The sequence below is a fragment of the Sinocyclocheilus rhinocerous genome, unplaced genomic scaffold, assembly GCF_001515625.1.
Source record: "Sinocyclocheilus rhinocerous isolate Xijiao unplaced genomic scaffold, SAMN03320098_v1.1 scaffold299, whole genome shotgun sequence".
Taxonomy (NCBI): Eukaryota; Metazoa; Chordata; class Actinopteri; order Cypriniformes; family Cyprinidae; genus Sinocyclocheilus; species Sinocyclocheilus rhinocerous.
Genome location: NW_015652998.1, coordinates 1,961,471 through 1,981,222, shown reverse-complemented (window position 1 = coordinate 1,981,222; position 19,752 = coordinate 1,961,471). Strand labels below are relative to the sequence as shown.

Genomic DNA, 19,752 nt, shown 5'->3' with positions numbered 1-19,752 from the left:
ACACATTAAAATAAAATAAAATAATAAAATAAGATAAACTGAACTAAACTAAAATAAGAGCATGCACAAGACTGTTCTTTTATGAGGGAATGAACTAGGGTAATCAATCCAAAACTATGGTACAATATAAAATAACTGATTACAGTCATTGAGTAGAAGCGTAAATATTCTAAGTTTATTGCAAAATAATCAGTTAAATACAAATATATAAGTAGTTTGAATGTGAAGGCAGACTGGATTGTGGGAAGCATATTCACTGTATTTTCAAGGAAAATTAAATGAATTGACTTCTACATTCACTTGACATTCTTGGAGCTCACGGTGAGTCTGTTTTGAAAGCTTTGTGTGTTATTTTTATTGTTAAAAATCAATTTCTCTATGAAGAAAGTGAATTTGATTTATACTTCTGTAATCTTATTGTTGCACTCTATTGCATTATGTGTTTTTGTGTTTCTCTGCTTCCTGTATTCATATTGTGTGTCCTTGCTAGCACCCCGAAAACCCATGAACATCAACACAACAATGCTGTTATACATATTTTCCCAAACACGGTGAAGCACGAGCTAGCAGAAGATGACCCTTTCAACACAAACAAATCTTTGCGAATGACTAGTCAAGTTCTGGAGTCACGAGTGATGAATTTTAATGAAAGCAACCACATAAAATCCTGTCTGGTAGCTGAATGTGCTCTATCTTTCTATATGGCGAAATAATGTAACAGTCCAGAACAAGAGTTATTTTACTGGTGGGTATGTTGAAGTGCTTTAGTAATTTGTTTTGTTTAATCAGAACTTGTAAAATGCCTTCAGCAAATGTAACTACACACAGACTGTGTACAATGCATACAGAATTGAAAAGATGAGAAGAGGTTTGAGCACATGTTCTTGAGAAAATAAAGTCAGAACAGACTCATAGTGCTACAGGTTCTAGTGAGAAGGTAAATAAAAGCAGTATAACAGAGGAAGGTCACTAGTAGTTCTTGAGAGTAATGAAGCTGTACAGGTCATTGATTAGACACAGGTGATGCAGGACCTGTAATATGGTTCATGTTCCTGTTGCAGTGAACCAGTGCGGCCCAAAGCAGACGGTGACTAATCAGTTAAGAGTACCTCATGATAAAATTGTAAAATCACATTGGCGAGAGAGACTGAATTTACTGGGCTGGTGCAGGAAGCACACTGATTTCTGTGCCCTTCGTGATAATAAATGTGCTGATGATGTCCTCTTCAAGATCTTGAGAAATAATTTGGTCCACGAAGGAAATGATCTGCTTCAGTGGTTTTGAAATACTCTTTATGGCCAAAAGTATCTGGTGACTGCATCTTTTAGGGGGGCCCTGTGGCCACTGAGATTTCAACAGAGGGAGACCCTTTAATGATAATTTTATTTAATGTTGCAATGAAATGAAAGTTGTGACGTACAAATGAGTGCAAAGGATTATTGTAAGTAAACAAGAATCGGCATACTGCTGCTCCCAAAGATCAATTTATTAAAAATTTATGAAATTATTTTTTAATAAATTGATCTTTGGGAGCAGCAGTGGCAGTGTGCTGATTCTTGTTTACTTATAGTGAAGTGCTTCATTTGATTGAGCGCCTGTCTACAGTTTCTGGATGTGCACATATTATATTTTTTCGAATGCAAAGGATTATTTAAAAAAAAAAAAAAAAAAAAACGTATGGCAGGGACTTGGTTTTATATGCATCAGATGTTGATTGGACGTTATACTCCAAAATGTAGGCAGATGAACAAACATTTTCACTAGACGTTCTAGGTATGAATAGAATAGAATAGAATAGAATAAAAAATAAACATGGATGAATTGTTCACAATAAGATCTATAACATCTATAACAAAATGTACAGTGAATTTAGGGTGATAGGCTGAATTTTCATTTCATGCTGACTTTAATAATAATAAATAATGTAATATTATTTAAAAATGTATTTATTTTTCATTCACTTAAAATTAATTTATTTTATTTTATTTTATTTTGTTTTTTTATTTAGTGGTGGCAGGGTTTAAGCAGACAAAAGATTGGAAGTAATGCATATTTAGGGGCCAAGTACTGAAGGTGCAATGACACCTATTTGATCTGTTTGTATTCTTCTTCTTCCGCTCTGGAAGTCTATGGCAGCCCATAGAACCACTTGCGGAAAGTTATGAAATTTGGCATACAGATAGAGGACAGTCTGATCTGTTACCATAGCAAGTTTGGAGTCTCTAACTCAATACCTCTAGCACCACCAACTGGCCAAAGTTGCACTTCTATTTATGCTAATAACTTTTGAACCGTAAAGTTTAGATTAAAATTTTTTTTCCCCGTCTGATTCAAAATGGCTTTTTGAATTCCTTGGCTCATGCAGAATCTAATGCACACTAATATTTAAAATTCTACGGGTCAAGATTTTTAGCAATTTTTAATAGTTTGAAAAACCTACTTTTTCGAAGTTGTCCTAGACGGTTCGTCTGATTTTCACCAAAATTGACTCAGATCATTTTCAGACCATGCTGGCAAAAACTTATGGAATTCAAGTTGACTAGTCAAACAGTTCTCGAATAACACGCGAAATTGATGTCAGGCTATATCGCCACATCGCTTTAGTGCATTGAGACCAAACTTGGTGTGTGTTATAAGAACCATGACCTGAGGCTACCTGCATAGTTTCGGCGCAGCGCCACTTAGTGGTCAGGAGATATTAAAAATGCCTATTTTTGCTTATAACTTCCCACGTCAGCCATTATGGGCGTCGGCCATTTTGAATGTTGTCGTAAAATGCTATATTTTATGAACGCGTTGGCATATCATTACGAAACTCCGTATGGGTCTTTGGCACCATGCCCTGATGGTAAGCAAAAAGTATCGGAGCAGCGCCACCTTGTGGTCAAAAGTTATAATGAAATTTACAAAAATGCTAATAACTTTTGAGTATGTTAGCCTATTGTAATGAAACTTGGGCCTTGCCAAGAACATAGATACCAATTTTACCATAGTCAGCTGAACTCCCTGTCCACCATTTTATGTTGAAAACCTACTTTTTTGAACTCCTCCAGACCATTTGTCTGATTTTCACAAAAGTCGAGTCAGATCATCTTCAGACTGTGCTAACAAAAAGTTATGGATTTTGTGTTTCGTAGTGCAGCTATATTTTCTTTTCATTTCTTTTAGATTAATGGTGTAATCTAATTTAAGAAAACATATACATAAATGAACTGTTCACAGTAATCTAACATGCATTTAGAAAATAGAGTGAATTTTATGGTGAATAGGGTGAATTTTCATTTCATGTTGACTTTAATAATTAATAAATAATACTGTTGTATTATAGTTATTGTGTTGACACCAAGCAATTTATTAAAATGTAATAATATTTATTAATGCATTAATTTGTGCAATGCTTTTCACTATAAATACTGTTCCAAAGCAGTTATACATTTAAACAATTATTTCCCTCTCAAATCTTCCACAGACCCCCTACTACAACCATCCCGGTGGCCCCTGGGGGTTCCAGGTCCCTGATCTAGTGCAAACTCTAACCCTGTTGGTGACAAAAAGCTTCCTGAAATAAACCGTGAATCTGAAGCACAAGGAACTGGAGAGTAATCAAACACCTTTTACCGAATCTCTGCCGATAACTCCCACTTGTGTGCTCCATATCTCGGGTGAGGCGGCATTAACGTGCAAGGTGTGACCTTTTCTAATCAGACTGCCATTATACTCTCATCACAGTGAGTTCGGCGCAGCGCCACTTAGTGGTCAGGAGATATTAAAAATGCCTATTTTTGCTTATAACTTCCCACGTCAGCCATTATGGGCGTCGGCCATTTTGAATGTTGTCGTAAAATGCTATATTTTATGAACGCGTTGGCATATCATTACGAAACTCCGTATGGGTCTTTGGCACCATGCCCTGATGGTAAGCAAAAAGTATCGGAGCAGCGCCACCTTGTGGTCAAAAGTTATAATGAAATTTACAAAAATGCTAATAACTTTTGAGTATGTTAGCCTATTGTAATGAAACTTGGGCCTTGCCAAGAACATAGATACCAATTTTACCATAGTCAGCTGAACTCCCTGTCCACCATTTTATGTTGAAAACCTACTTTTTTGAACTCCTCCAGACCATTTGTCTGATTTTCACAAAAGTCGAGTCAGATCATCTTCAGACTGTGCTAACAAAAAGTTATGGATTTTGTGTTTCGTAGTGCAGCTATATTTTCTTTTCATTTCTTTTAGATTAATGGTGTAATCTAATTTAAGAAAACATATACATAAATGAACTGTTCACAGTAATCTAACATGCATTTAGAAAATAGAGTGAATTTTATGGTGAATAGGGTGAATTTTCATTTCATGTTGACTTTAATAATTAATAAATAATACTGTTGTATTATAGTTATTGTGTTGACACCAAGCAATTTATTAAAATGTAATAATATTTATTAATGCATTAATTTGTGCAATGCTTTTCACTATAAATACTGTTCCAAAGCAGTTATACATTTAAACAATTATTTCCCTCTCAAATCTTCCACAGACCCCCTACTACAACCATCCCGGTGGCCCCTGGGGGTTCCAGGTCCCTGATCTAGTGCAAACTCTAACCCTGTTGGTGACAAAAAGCTTCCTGAAATAAACCGTGAATCTGAAGCACAAGGAACTGGAGAGTAATCAAACACCTTTTACCGAATCTCTGCCGATAACTCCCACTTGTGTGCTCCATATCTCGGGTGAGGCGGCATTAACGTGCAAGGTGTGACCTTTTCTAATCAGACTGCCATTATACTCTCATCACAGTGAGAGCTCCTCTTTCATAAGGCAGTATAAACAAGGCTCGCAAATTGGACTGTACACTCACTAGGAAAATTAAGCAAATGGCTGCATATTCAAGCCACACAAATGAATCCAATTAGGCATTTGCACTCCATTGAGTAGAGGCAGCTTTTCTCTGCCCGCTGCCTTAACTTGACAGGGTAGCAATATGCCCACGGACTAATCCAGGCTTCAGTCTTTCCACAAGCCCTCCAGCACACCGATCAAATGAACACCAGAATAGTGTAAGGTAAGCACGTAATGATGACAAGGCACAACTCCAATTGAACATGAGAAGTGGACTTGGTTTACAGATTCAGGCATGGGAGAGCAGGACCAAGAGTTGAGCCCGGGTCTCAAACAGCTTGTTCAACTCCCAGCTGTATAAGAGCTGCCAGCCTACCAGTGCAGGGATGAATGAGTGGACTCTGCTGCCAGCTGCCCCCGAGGATGAGAGGAAACAACCTGAATCTCACATCAACATGCACACAGACTTCCATAATCACCTTCTTCTCAGCTCCAACACACCACTGACTCAGATAAGAAAGACAGCAGCGTGAGGGACAGACAGATAGACCATGAGACTTGTCCAAAGAGCTGCGAGGCAGTGTCAGATCTTCAGGCAGACAGATGGAAGTGGGGGATTCATTTCCAGGTGAGCAGCTGTTATCTCACTGATAGATTTTGCAGAACTCCTAGAAAACCACGAAGGTCATGATAAAACACAGAGTCTGTGCCCAAATTCCTGGACTTACTTTCATAGTATAGGCCTACACTGAATCTAATAAACAACTTAGCTCTCGACCACTGATTAACTTTTAGACCTTTTCTAAGATTTTTGTTTTGCTTGATCACAGTTTCAAGGAAAAAAAAAAAAGAAGCTCAGTTGCAAATACTAGCTGAACACCATACCTCTAAATAAATATTCATTAGCCACACTGATAACTTACCAGCTTTCGGAAAATCAGTTATGACCGCTGGGTGTACGTCACTCAACCAATTAACATTTAATAGCCACACTGATATCTTGTCAGCTTTTTAACAGATCAGTTGCCACTATTGATTGAACACCACACCGCCTAATTAATATTTATGATGCATAAGATCTTTGCACCTGACCACTTGTCAACTTATACTGTATGACGCATTTCCTTTATTTGGCCAAAGTGTTAAAGTGGACGTGAAGACTGCAATTGTGTGTAGAATGTTTGATTACCTGAAGGTACAAACTTACAACAAAGTGTTGTAAAAAAATAAAGGTTTTACAAAGCTTTATTTAGACATTCTGATTTTCACTACTTTGCACTTTAAAATAAAGTTCTAAATGCCAGTTCAGTAGTTTCTATGTGATGACAATTTATTAATAGTAATTCTAATTAAGTGATAAAAAGCAGTTTCAAATGTTATCAAATTTACTATACATTTTTACTATAAAGACTCATTGTTTCAGGCCACGCGAGTTTAAGAACATGAAGAATGATGGGATACGCTTAGTCTCAAATAGAGACTGTGGATTTAGTGTGCGTTAAGGGCACTGAGCTTTGGCATTTTTCAGACCTGGGACAGTCTTGCACACTTACTTCCCGTCACGTGTACATGCTCTCAGGTTGCCAAGACCGCAAACGTGGGTACTGGGACAGGCTCATAGTTCATTACGTGTCTCCCTCACTTTTCAGAAGGGGCATTTCCTCCAAGGAGGCAAGGGAGACAGTGCCGCCTCAAAAATTGGATGAGAAACTATTCAACAGTTGAAAAATAAAACACAAATATGACAAAATATGAAATTAAAAAGCATATAAATCACTCATTTTTCTAAAGTGACATTGTCCAACAGTGATCCCAGCAGTTAAAGTAGTTACAGCAGGAGACAGCATTTCACTTGCCTTCTCTGAGCCCATTAACATTAAAACAAATACACACAAAAAATACAAAAAAATTAAAAACACCCAAACTGTAAGATCTGAACATGATGCCGTACAAATTTGTCTATTAAAGGGATAATCCACCCAAAAATGAAAATTCTGTCATCATCTACTCACCCAACTGTTTGGTTACCAACATTCTTCAAACTATATTCTTTTGTGTTCACCAGAAGAAAGAAACTCATATAGGTTTGGAACAACATGAGAGTGAGTGAATAATGACAAAACTTTCATTTTTGGGTGAAATATCTCTTTAATATGCAAACTTTATATGAACAGATTGTATAGTATGATACCTAAAAAGTCTGGGCAATAAATAAAAACATGTTCTTGGGTACAACCCTGCTTTTGACTTCTGATTTTTGAGTTATGACATACTAAAACCACAAAAACAATGTACTAAAATGTTAAAAAAGTAAAATATAACCATGAGGAACACCTTTCCTAGCACTTGCACTTTAAAAGAGTCCACCCATTTTTCACCAACTTGTTTTTCAACAAGACCTGACAGTTCCTCAGCTCCTGTGGTCTTATGGGATAGCAAAGCGTCCACTGGTTGCATCCTTCAAAATTTCAGCAGTACATCTGTCATCCGGGTTTTGTTTGCCTACTCTATGCCTGAGACATGAGACAGGGAAGTATGCACAATCAGATGACCAGCAAAAGGGCTTTTTGGACAGTAGCATTGCAGGACGACTCCGGTATTGACTGTGGCTTATTTGAGACTCATGTATGCAGGAGGGACGTGTCGGATAACCCAAAGGCCAGAATTACATAGAGCTTATGAATATTTTGTGACACTGTGGTATTACAGAGTGGCAAGACTAGACTGTGAATATTCATATCTAATTCACCACTATACCTACAGCCAGGTACATGCAAGGATTCCAATACTTTCCCTGAATACACGATAACCTTCTTAAACAGAACTCTAACAGCTGGAAGGAACGTGGAATAATCTGGTGGCCTTCAGGGTTATAGTGATAAAAGACTAGGGAAAAAAGCGAGAGAGACAGGAAACCATGAAGCCGAGAGAGTGCGAAAGAACGAGTGGGTAAAAAAAAAAAGAGAGAGATGAAAGCTAGGCAATGAAAATAGGATTGTGGGATCGACAGGCACGGGCGAAGAACATTGATTCATACATCTGCTGATAAGACTGCCAATGTGCCTCAATAACTGCAAGATGACAAGTTAAACTCTCTGATCCCGAAGAGGAGCTAATAAAGACATAATCCACTGTTTTTTTCCAAGGACATATGCCATATTCACACCTACAGTTGGGTCATACTGGTATGTCTCAATTAAAAAACGCAGTTCTAAAATTAGATTTTATTTAATGCTTCTGAGTCATTCTTCCTCCAATTAAACACCCCCACTGTCAACATGAGATCCATCAGATACGAGACTGACCAACATAATAAAAAAACCCTGCAGAGCTTCATCCACAAATATCAATCCATCAGCTGAGCGAATCAACTCACCCCGCACTTGCTGCCAGAATAGAATGAGCATATGGATGCACAGGGGAGCTTCATCCATCACTCCTACATTATCCCACAATCCTATACCCCGTTTTGCCACAAGCGCACCAAAATGGAGCCATCTGTCAGCAGTATTGTTGGCAGGCTGACTATCCCTAATCATAAGACTCTAAGAAGCTAATGAACATAATTATTCACATGATGGATCTTATATTATTCCATGTCTTCCATTATACAGACGGTTTCTTGAGCCACATGTAGCAAGCAGATGGACAATCAATAAGCAGCTATTATTGGAGGCATGTGATGTCATAGGCACGTGAGATCACGTGATCACAGATATTGATCTGAATGGAACCCACTCAAACATCGACTCATAAAAGCATCATGTCAAGCTATTTTTACATTGTGGTTTGCATATTCACGTGTATATCGACTACTTGAGAGAATGAATCAAAACAATTGCATCACCACATGTTTAATTATTGACTTATATGCACAAGATGCTAAATAAAAATATCAAACAGGACACTGTAGACAGTCTGTTATCCTCCTTTTATTTATATATATAATATATTTTCTCCAACATTTTTCAATGCTAAAATAACACACACGAGGGTATGGTGCATTAGTATTTGCATATGTTATATTCCTCATTATCAAAACAGATCGAAAGAGATGAACTTCACAGAAAAACAGACATTCAAATGGAAAGGTAACGAATGCTATTAAAGGCATCAGATCCGAAATGTCACACAGATTAGTTCCGATTCCCTTCAGAACATTCCCAATTTCAAACACAGTGACATAATCTATGCACAGAAATAGTTTGAGTTAACAATGCCAAGTACCTATTCATCAGCAATGTACGATGCTATATTAAGACGCATGACCCATTTAACAACAACTTTGATAAATACTTAATTGTTGTATTGGTGGCATGAAACAAAGCCAAGCATCAACCACTTCTCGACTCAAAAACTCTCACAGAATCGCAGAGAGGGTCGCTGGCTTGACTGCGCTGTCAGAGCTGATATCATCGATTGGTTCTCCAGAGATGTTGCCAGTGCCCCATATTGATATGGGAACCAAATAAAAGTCCAAAAGCCAACAGGAAGCTTCCCTCTCCCAACAAATCCCCTAGTTTTGTGCCCGTCACGATAAAGTCTTCTGTGCTCGTGTAAACTGAGATGTATTTGTCAAATAACACAGAGGAATAATCTCAAAAATGATTGTGGTGATGAGTTGGACGTTTGTGCTCTAAAATCTACATCTAAAAAACATTAGCTCCATTTTAATGGCAACATCTATTTGAAGGGACGATCATCACATTTATGGGCCTGTACTATTCTCACGGATGAAACAGCATGCTCTAGTCTCCACCTTGGGATGTTATGATGAACGATGAGAAAATATCCACGTTGCAGGCTATTGGTCCTCATGAAGAATTGGTCTACTTTGAGTCAAGACTGTTAAAACCATTTCAGACGCACCCCAATGGACCTCTTTTGCCGCAACAGCCGTGCGTCTCGTAGATTTCAGGCTGAGTGCTTTCAATTACTCCAATGCCGTTGAATAAAACCTCTCATTATCTATTACCAATTACATCAATCGTGTTCAACAAGGGAAATTACAGAAAGCTGGAGAATAAAGCCATTTGGTGTCACTACAGCAGCCATGAGGCATCTGCTGCTAAGGGGAATGTAACGGGACAGTGAAATAAATTCACATTAAGAGAGGAATTGAAACACAAGCACGAGACGCGCCTTGGGAAAAGGACGTTCCCCTAAAGCCTGTGTTCCAACTCAATGTGCCCCGAAGCTGCTGCGGAGTCTATAAGTGCTCTTGAATATAGAGTCATCGATCATCGTTGGCCTCAATGGAGCTCACTTCAGCCCAAACCACCTGGGTAACTATTCTCCACCTTTACATGATACACAACTCAAGTGTAAGACTCAGGAGACGAGGTCAGATCCATTCTTGCTCTTATTTTCCCAGCAACAAAGCAGGCCAGGCCATTGGTCAGAACATTGGGTACGTGTTACATGGCTATTTGTCTTGAAATAAATTGAATTTCGCTTGGTAATTCAAGTAAGATACTCTGTGCCATAAGACTTTTAAGGGTAAGGGGAGGGAAGGATTGTGCATGATTTAAAAAAATTATGTTTCCAGTCATAGTGCTTTGAGTTTATGTAAACGATCACGACCAAAGTGATGAAACATCAGTGTGCATTATTTAATGTGACTAGGAATGCATCTAATTAAGTCTCTTTCCGTCTTTAACTTATTGCTTGTTATATTTTCAGTGTAAATATTTTAGTTTTGACTACATTCATTAATACTAATTAAAGACTGACAAACATTTCTATGTAAACAGCATAACACTTGCTCACATCCTCATCACGTATAAATTAAAAAGTGATCACAAAAGCACATATGACACTAAAGTCAAAGTATTCAAGCTTGAAAGTAAAAATGTTTTCAGATTCAACCGGCATTCTTTGAGATTCTGTAAAAATAAGCTCAACCTTCCTCCCTTAATGTGTGCTGCTTCTAAAAAGTGATAGATTCCATATGTAACTGAGTGAGTGTGTGTGTGTGTGTGTGTGTGTGTGTGTGTTTTTAGCCTTGCAGGGATTGGCAGTGGTGATGTGTTGTTCCCTGCTGTTGGCCTTCATGATATCTATTCAGATGGAGATTTACCGCTGATTACAGAACCGGCTTTTCTGACAAGATGCGCATTAAATATCGCATGCGATTTATCGTGCAGCCCTATTCAAAACGTACTAAAATAAAATTTAAAAAAAGTAATTTAATTATTTGCATGCATGTGTATTAGAAAACTTTAAAACATAAAAATGCCACTAGACAGCAACTACACTAGGCTATACTGTGAAATGTAACATACATACTGTATGGAGTTACATATGAAAGCTACACATTAAATATTTATTAACAAATATCAGTTAGCACATTAACTATGGTAGCCTAACACACTAAAACAAGCCTCCAGAATAAGATCGTCTCCTTCCAGAGTGCTGTCGGCGGTCACGTAGATCTTGGCCACGGTGCCGGAGAGCGGCGAGTTCACCACCGTCTCCATCTTCATGGCACTGAGGACGCAGAGCGGTTGTCCTTTCTCCACCTGCTGGCCCTGCTTCACTTTCACCTCCACCACCTTACCAGGCATGGGAGCCCCAATCTGTCCACGAACGTCCTTCAGGGCTTTAGGGTGGAAATGCATCTCCTACAAATACAAGAAAATTGATTTAGCAGGGACATCGGTTTCATTTACACATTGCATTTGACTATCACCAACTATTCCCAAAAAATAAATCCATGCTGAATATTATAAGATAATTTGTGTGTGTGTTCTGGTATATAGTTTATGAGGACACAAATGTGTATAATGACATGGGTACTACAACATTAACATTGTTTATGAGAACACATATACACAATTTATTTATATTAATTTATTTTAATTTTAAAATGTATTCTATTTATCTTTTAAATGTGTGTTTGTGTGTGTATGTATATATAAATACAGTATGCACACACACACACACACACACACACTAATTAAAAAGATAAATATAATAAATGTAAAAATAAATAAAAATAATAAATTATCAAATGCATTGGTTCAGCATTTATTTAGGAAATTGAAATTTGAATAAAATGAAATAAAAACTAAAGACTAAAATAACTGGAAAAACCAGAAAAAAACTCAAATATATTTTCCAAATATGTTTCAAAACTAGGGCTGCACGATAAATCGCATGCGATATTTAAACTGAAACTAGAAAACGCATGGGGAAACTAAATAAAAATAGAAATAAAAACTACATTTTAAAAATCTGAAATTATAATAACCTACAACTAAAACTAATGGATGGTTCATTATGATCAAATCTGTACATAAAAATGTCATCTCGACAATGCTGTCTGGACTCTGGATGTGGCTTGTAAAATCGCGACTGTACCAGTTTTATTTACATTATTTACATAATTTACTTCTTGTCAGTCCACCCTCAAGCAGTTGGTACAAAACTTTGCCAAATTTCACTAAAGGGAAAAAAGTTGCGACATTCAGAAACACACCTTCATGGCCACAGTGTCTTTGACCAGAACAGATCTCAGCTGACCATTGAGCTCGAAGAACACCTCTCTCTGACCGGCTTTATTAAGGTCTCCTAGAGCCAGAGCCTTGATATGAAGTGTCTTGCCTCGCTCCAACTCCACCTGAGACAGACAGCAGACATATGAGAAGAGGAAATAAGGAACTTATGGTTGGAATGTAGGAATGAGACTTACAATCATGGATGACAGGAAGATTTATGGCACAGTAACAGCAAATGAAAATGTTTTATTTATTAAAAAAAAGAAATCCTTCCACCTCAAACTCTTCAGCAATCTTGGGTCCATCCAGGAAGAGTCTAGTGTCCAGACAATCCACAGGGCCAAAGGTTCTGGTGAATTCTTTGAACTCCTGGAACACTTTGGGGTACATGGCTGCGGACATCACATCCTCCGGGGTGATTTCATCACCGTGAGCATCTCGCAGCTGCTTCTCCAAGACCTGGAAATCCATGGGTGGCAGGGAGGCTCCAGGACGTCCTTCCACACGGGGAAGAGACTTCAAAACCTGTGCCACAAACAAGTGATGAGAACCTGAGAAAAGAGCAGGTGACTGAACACACAATAAACGCATATTTCCTCGCTGTATTTTCAAGCTGCTCGTAAGTGGATGATGTAGAGTGCTGGCAATCCCCCTGAGCCCCACACTGAATCCGAGAATATTTATAACCGATCATTACCAGGAGCAGGATTAATCTCTCCCTACTGCTTCATTGAAATTAATTTAAGAGGCTGAAGAATCAAGTGCAAGTAGCGAAGAATTAAACTTGTAATGGCAAATTGTACATTTTTATTCATCAAAACAAAGAAAGACTTCAGAATACACACCGCAGACCTAAATAAAACACTTTTTATGTAAGCAAACCAAAGCTTGCATAATGATGAACAATATTAATGTTACAAAACAGATGGGAAAAAATAAGGCCACGTTGCTCAAATATGTTTGTTATCTAAATTATATGCAAAGCAGATGGCCTACTAATGCTGAAAAAGAGACATAAATAAATTAGCTGCAAACTTGCATGCGTAGAAAAGCTTTAATGCAAGCATTGTTCATTTCTGATGTGAGACACATTTGTCAGGGAAACGGTTAATCTTGCACTGGAATGGTTGCTGGGTAATTGGGGCGTTCAAGACAAAAGGAATGACATGGTTCTGCTTTGCGTATCTCTGACAAGCACAACACAGTGTTAATGCACTCTAGAGACTGTAGGGAAACCTCTCAAGGCAGACTTTACTGCGATCAACCGAATATCTTCAGTGAGAGAGCTAAAGCTTATTTTGCTCACCACTATTGCATAACTTGTATTTATGCAATACTGTACAAAACAGGTTCTTCTCTTCTTTCTGATCTCAGCTCAAGCTGAGCCGGGACTTAAACTTAAGTTCAACTTTAGTCATTTAAATAATCAATTCTAAATCCTTCCTCTGACCCTTTCATCTTCATCACAACCCCTGGCCCCATACAAGACATTATTCCATATTTCTAACCCTGGGGCAGTATTACAGAAACTATTTATCTTAAAGGGGTCATATGATGCGATTTCAAGTTTTCCTTTCTCTTTGGAGTGTTACAAGCTGATTGTGCATAGATAAGATCCCTGAAGTTGCAAAGACTAAAGTCTCAAAACCAAAGAGATATTCTTTATCAAAGTTAAGACTCTGCCACGCCCCCCTAAAACGCTTCGTTCTAACACGCCCCCACATATCTACCTCACTATGTGGAAATATTAGCATAAAGCCGCCCAAATGTTCAGCAAAGAAAGAAGGCGTGGTTTCAGTAACCGCAGTTAGCATTGATGCAGCATGTCAGGGAGATGCTGTGTGTTTCTAGGCGAAAGCAAAAGCACTTTATTTAGCCTTCCGAAAGTAGATGCATTTAGGAATCTTTAAGATTACTTACAACAGAACAGCAATGCATTTTATGGACGACCGTTTCATGAACCTAGGAGAGGAGGTAATTCTGACTTTGCTATGACAATCTGGCGCTTCTGAATCAGCTACTGTTTTGTTATTAGTTTATAAGTATATAAGTATTTGCTATTGACTGTTCAAATGTGGAGTTTTGCGCATCGTGTGTGCGTGTGTGTGTGTGTGTGTGAGAGAGAGAGAGAGACAGGGTCACATCACAGTGGAGTCAGCTGTCTTAACCGTGGCTTGTGTACTGCAAACACATACCAGCTTCATCACTGTGTCTGTCACGCGACTCTGTTCCCCTTTCGGGCTTGAACTGATGGTAAAACTAATGACATTATTTACTGTCTCTACATTTATTTTGAAAGATGAAGCTCGCGATTATGGTAAGGGGCGTTACATTTCCGACGAGTGCTTGCGGTGTTCGGCCAATCACAATGCACTGGGTCAGCTGGCCAATCAGAGCAGACTGCGCTTGTAGGAAGGAGGGACTTTGTAGAAAACGAAGCGTTTGAGAGAGGCGGGGCATAGAGGACCTACAATAATGTACAGTATTTGAAAAATAATGTGTTTTTTGAACATTAAAGCATGTCAACATATTCTGTTACACCAAATACACAAAATAATGATCTTTAAAAAAGCATCATATGACCCCTTTAATTCTCGACTAAAGATTTGGAAAAGTTCTATTCCCTAAGTGAAATCACCATGGTTAGGATAGGATAGGATTCTGAATTAAGGGCCGGTAACACTAGACTTTGAAAATGCAAAGTTTCTTCTGCATTTAACCCATAATAATAAATACAAAATGTAAAAATATACAATCAACTTCACTTTTATGCAATGCTGCAAACCTGCAGCTGTAAAGTTTGTGTTTTTTAATTCAGTTACATCTTGGTCACAGATCTTCATGTGATACCAAGGTTATAATAGTTAACTAAAACCATAAAAAGAAACATTTTCATTATTTCAAATAAAATAAACATTAACTGAAAAAAAAAAAAACTTAAACTTGTTTTATTTCAGCTAGTTGCCAAGGAAACATTTCTGATTTTCATTTAGTTAAATAAAAAAATGAAAATGGAAAATACAAAAAATAAAAACAAATTTAAAATATTAGCAGAAACTATACTAGTATTTCAATGATAGTAAAATAACACTACGTGATACACATTTGCAGGTCAGAGTTCCCCAAACCTTGACTTTGGAACGCAGTGAAATGCAAAACTTCTTAAAATGATCTTGTGTTTCCAGTCTCAGGCATTTGTATATGTATGAAAGGAATTCATTAGAAATGAAAAGTGTAGTGTGAGGATGTTTCTGTAACACAGCACCAACCACTACAGTTCTAACTTTGACACTTAACCTAAACCACTTAACCCAGTTGATGCTTAAATTTTAACCCTAAACACTATTTCTACTATCAGAACGTTTGTGTTAAACAAAACAACACTGGACCCCATTAACTTTCATTGTATAGACAAAAATATCAAAATATCTTGACACGAGGGTAAGTAAATGATGACCGAATCTTTTTTTTTTTGGGTGGATATTCCTTTTAAGAACGTAATTTACCCACTCTTAGATCCTGTACAACATTTAATAAGGTATCTTGTCACACTTGAGTGAGAAATGCGTTGTGCAGGTTGTACCTTTGATCTGAAGGGCTCCGGGAAGCCTCCATGGGGGATGCCGATGTGTCCTTGCAGGAACTCCACCACGGAGAGGGGGAAAGACAACTCATCCGCTCTCTCCTCCACCTCTGCCCGAGTCAGAGCGTTCTGCACCATGAACTGCGCCAGATCACCCACAATCTTAGAGGAGGGTGTCACCTGAAGGAAGGGGAAGAGAGGAGAAGGACAGATAAGTAAGAAAGGAAAGACATGCTTGCTTAGGCCTCCATCAATACATCTCAGCTCTCCGCCAGGCTTATCCGCCCTCAGGCCGTCTGGCCAATCTAGACTAGGAATAAGAGAGGAGACACGAGTGCAGTGGCAAACAGAAACACAGCTTAGGGAGAAGTAAGGACAAAAGGGAAAAAGAATGGGAGAAAGAGAGAGAGAGGCGCTAATGAAACCCAGTGCTAATGTGTTGTCTGTTAGCTCGGCCTACGATATTGACAATATTAACAGCGAGGGGACTCTGAGAACAGAAAGCCAACTATCTTCGATCATTTAATTAAGCCCAGGGAAATGAAAAGCAGCAAGGCGAGACCAAACGCTCACAGACGCCTTTGATTGGAGGAGATCAGTCAGAGCCTCTCTGAAACACAGCAGATAAGCTTTGCTTAAAGCTCTTCCCAGTTGATCTGTCTCTGGGCCATAGGAGACAGGGACAGGATTATTTATTCGCTCCTTCTTTCTGCCCCTCTTTTTTGCCAAGTTATTTTTATTCAATTTCATCTGGAGATTGAGACGGTTGCAACGGAATAAGAGGGATGTGGAGGTGGAGGGAGAAAAGAGAGAGGAAAGCAGGCAATTAAATCTGCGATGCAGAGAGGAGCTGTCGGGTCCACGGTGCTCATGATCTTGTGAGCGGATTTCAAGAGTGAGGGTGAGACCCTTCTGAGCACAGGGGGTGATAATTAAGCCCTATTTAACCTGGGAGAATGTTGCATATAAGCGATTTGAACTGCGTCGATCGTGGTGGTCACGTGACGTGATTACGGTATATGAACAATCTTAAACATTCCATTCATTGATGGAAAAAGGAGTAAAAACCCAGCACACTTCTGCATGAATCTAAAGAATAACGCATATTTACTCAAATGACTGGCTTCCAACCTTGAATGCAATGAAGGGGTGAAATCTGATTTAAATCTCTGAAAGGACTGATTGTAGACCTAAAACCTAAAAATTATCTGGATTTCACATTATACAGGAAGTAAAGAATATGAAATTGGATTTCAAAGCAAGAGAGCCAGACTGAATACTGCTTAACCACTTATTTCCACTATCTGGTTGAATAACAGTGGTTGCACATCACATAATTTTTTTTTATCAAATCATATTCCAATGCAGTTAATATTCAAAATACAGTTATTCCTAGAGTTTTTACATTTTATGAATAGAACTAAAAAGCAGACTATTAACTAACTAAAACTAAAAGCAGAATTATTTTATAATTATCATGCATGCAGTGTTTATGAGCTCATATTAAATAGGAGACTATATGAAATACTTTTTACTATTTTTTGTATAATAGGCAAGGCAAGGCAATATTTATTAGTATAAAACAAAACATTTTAATAAGTCTGAAAGTGACGTTGACTCGTTGAGTCTTAAAAAGGCACTATATAATAAAACAATTATCTATTGTTATTATCATCATTAAAGTTTTCATTTGTGACGTGACATGTGGCCAAGTATGGCGACCCATACTCAGAATTAGTGCTCTGCATTTATCCCATCCAAAGTGCACACACACAGCAGTGAACACACACACTGTGAACACACACCCGGAGCAGTGAGTGTTCTTTGCCACACCAAAGAAACATTTAAAATAAACTAGTTAAGGATAAAATAATTCAAAAGGGGGACAGAATGAAGAAAAAATGTGAAATCTAAAAATATATATTGCATATAAAATATATATTTCTTTACTTTATCTTTATCTTTACCTACCTAATAAAGGCTTGAGTGGATTCTATGCTGCTAATTATATCTTATGATAGATTTCTCAGATGACTGCTTTTTTAAAAGCTATAAAGCTGTCTCTTCAGAGATGGCGTTTATTATTTGAAGAGCTAGACTGTTTTGAAGCGATTACGTGCCAGGACCCGACGTTTCAAATGAACTAGTTTCGACAGGGGAAAAAAAATGTAAGGAAAATAAAGAATCTATTCCAGAGCAAAATTAGAGACACAAACATCTATCTTTTATATGTCTAAGGGAGTTCAAAGTGGTAGCAGGACGTTTTTAAAATCCAAACCGTCCAACAAAGTCTTTGAATAAATGATGTGAACCAGACCCAACAAGCACAAGTCTAGTAAGAACTGAATATTTCGTATGATAGAGGAATCGATGTTACATGTTTGGACGTTACATTTGACCAAAATAACTCAAATTATAACAAAATACTTCTGAAGAATTCTAACATCAGATTAATATCAGCAAGCTGGGAAATGGACATGCGTGACAATAAAAGGAATGACTCATAAAACGTGAGCATTTGACAACATCACGACTCAAGTGTGTGAAACATAACATCTGAGGAAAAGACGTCAACCTAATTTGCTAAAAGGTGTGATGTCTTTGGTTACATATAAATACACCAGACTAGAGAAATGTAAATGTCTGTGATTTCAGAGAGACTGAAGATCTGGATTAACATAAGCGATAACAGACATGAAGGGTTGAAGGAGTTTATCATAACAGTTTGCACATTAATGCAACGTGTACTACTGCATTAATATTTTCTATTTGAGTCATCATGTCTAAAACCTTTTAAGTATTATGACATTTCATAAGAAAGGAGCTGACCTGATTTCTCGTCTGGCAATCACTGAATAGTGTAAAAGTGATCGCATACTTTTCAGGATCCTTGGTTCTGAAAGCTTTTTTCATTAATTTTCTCCAAAACGACTCCTATTAAAGAATTCTATGCAAAACCAGCTCAGAGAAGAATTACAACTGACTCAGAGGAGGATTAAAAGATTGCAAATTTTGATTTAAAGTAAAAAAAAGGACAAAAGTTATCTTTTTTTAATTGTAAAATACAATGTACGACAAAGTATTCAAATAATATATACAAATATATTTGCAATGCTTCATAGGAGTCAGTCTTTGCCACTTTTTTGCTGTAATTTCTAACCAATCTCTTATTAATCAATCCAGGATTATGGCTGTAGTTTGTCACAAATGGGACAACTTGACTGTTGCGTTATGGGTATGAGTGAATCCCTATAAAACAGAGCTCAAGTCCACAAAGCCCATCACAAATAACTAAAAATAGGTTTGAATATGTAAATAAAGAAAATGGTTTGGGGTAATTGCTCACTTTGATGAGGTCACCGAGCAGCTTGTTGGCTTCTACGTAGGCTTTCTTCACCTCCTTAAACTTGTTCCCCAGCCCCATACTGTGCGCTTGAAAGTGGAGATTGGTGTACTGGCCACCTGGGATCTCGTTCTCATAGACATCAGCATTCCCAGACTTCATGGTGGCAGTGCAGTCAAACGGAGCATAAAGGCCTCGGGTCACCTCCCAATACTCACTGTAGTCAAATACCTTCTCAAGAGAGATGCCTGAGAAAGAGGTGTGAGTGAAGTGAAAGAAAAAAAGAAAAAAAAAAGAGTAAAGAAAGACGGGAGGAGACATCATTAGTCTACCAAGAGGAATAAGCAATCTGAGAACAAGCAGCACAACAAATGACTATCTGACATTAATATTTAATCAAAAATAATGAAAGTCCTCGTCTCTTTAACAGACTGCATCAGCTAATCAGGCATTCTTCCAAAGCTTTTAATCAGTCATCAAAAGCTCA

The 19,752-nt window shown here is 37.8% G+C and overlaps 1 protein-coding gene across 1 annotated transcript in view; it reads right to left on the bottom strand.

The window, feature by feature from the left end:
* Positions 1-11,190: 11,190 nt before the first annotated feature.
* LOC107715262 (pyruvate carboxylase, mitochondrial-like) overlaps positions 11,191-19,752 on the bottom strand; it is a 142,135-nt gene continuing 133,573 nt past the window's right edge. Inside the window, exons 17-21 of the mRNA XM_016521346.1 lie at positions 19,269-19,640; positions 15,923-16,102; positions 12,616-12,864; positions 12,321-12,461; positions 11,191-11,463 (exon numbers count right to left, since the gene is read on the bottom strand). Coding sequence (XP_016376832.1) covers positions 11,191-11,463; positions 12,321-12,461; positions 12,616-12,864; positions 15,923-16,102; positions 19,269-19,640 — 1,215 coding nt within the window. The remainder of the gene's footprint in view (positions 11,464-12,320; positions 12,462-12,615; positions 12,865-15,922; positions 16,103-19,268; positions 19,641-19,752) is intronic.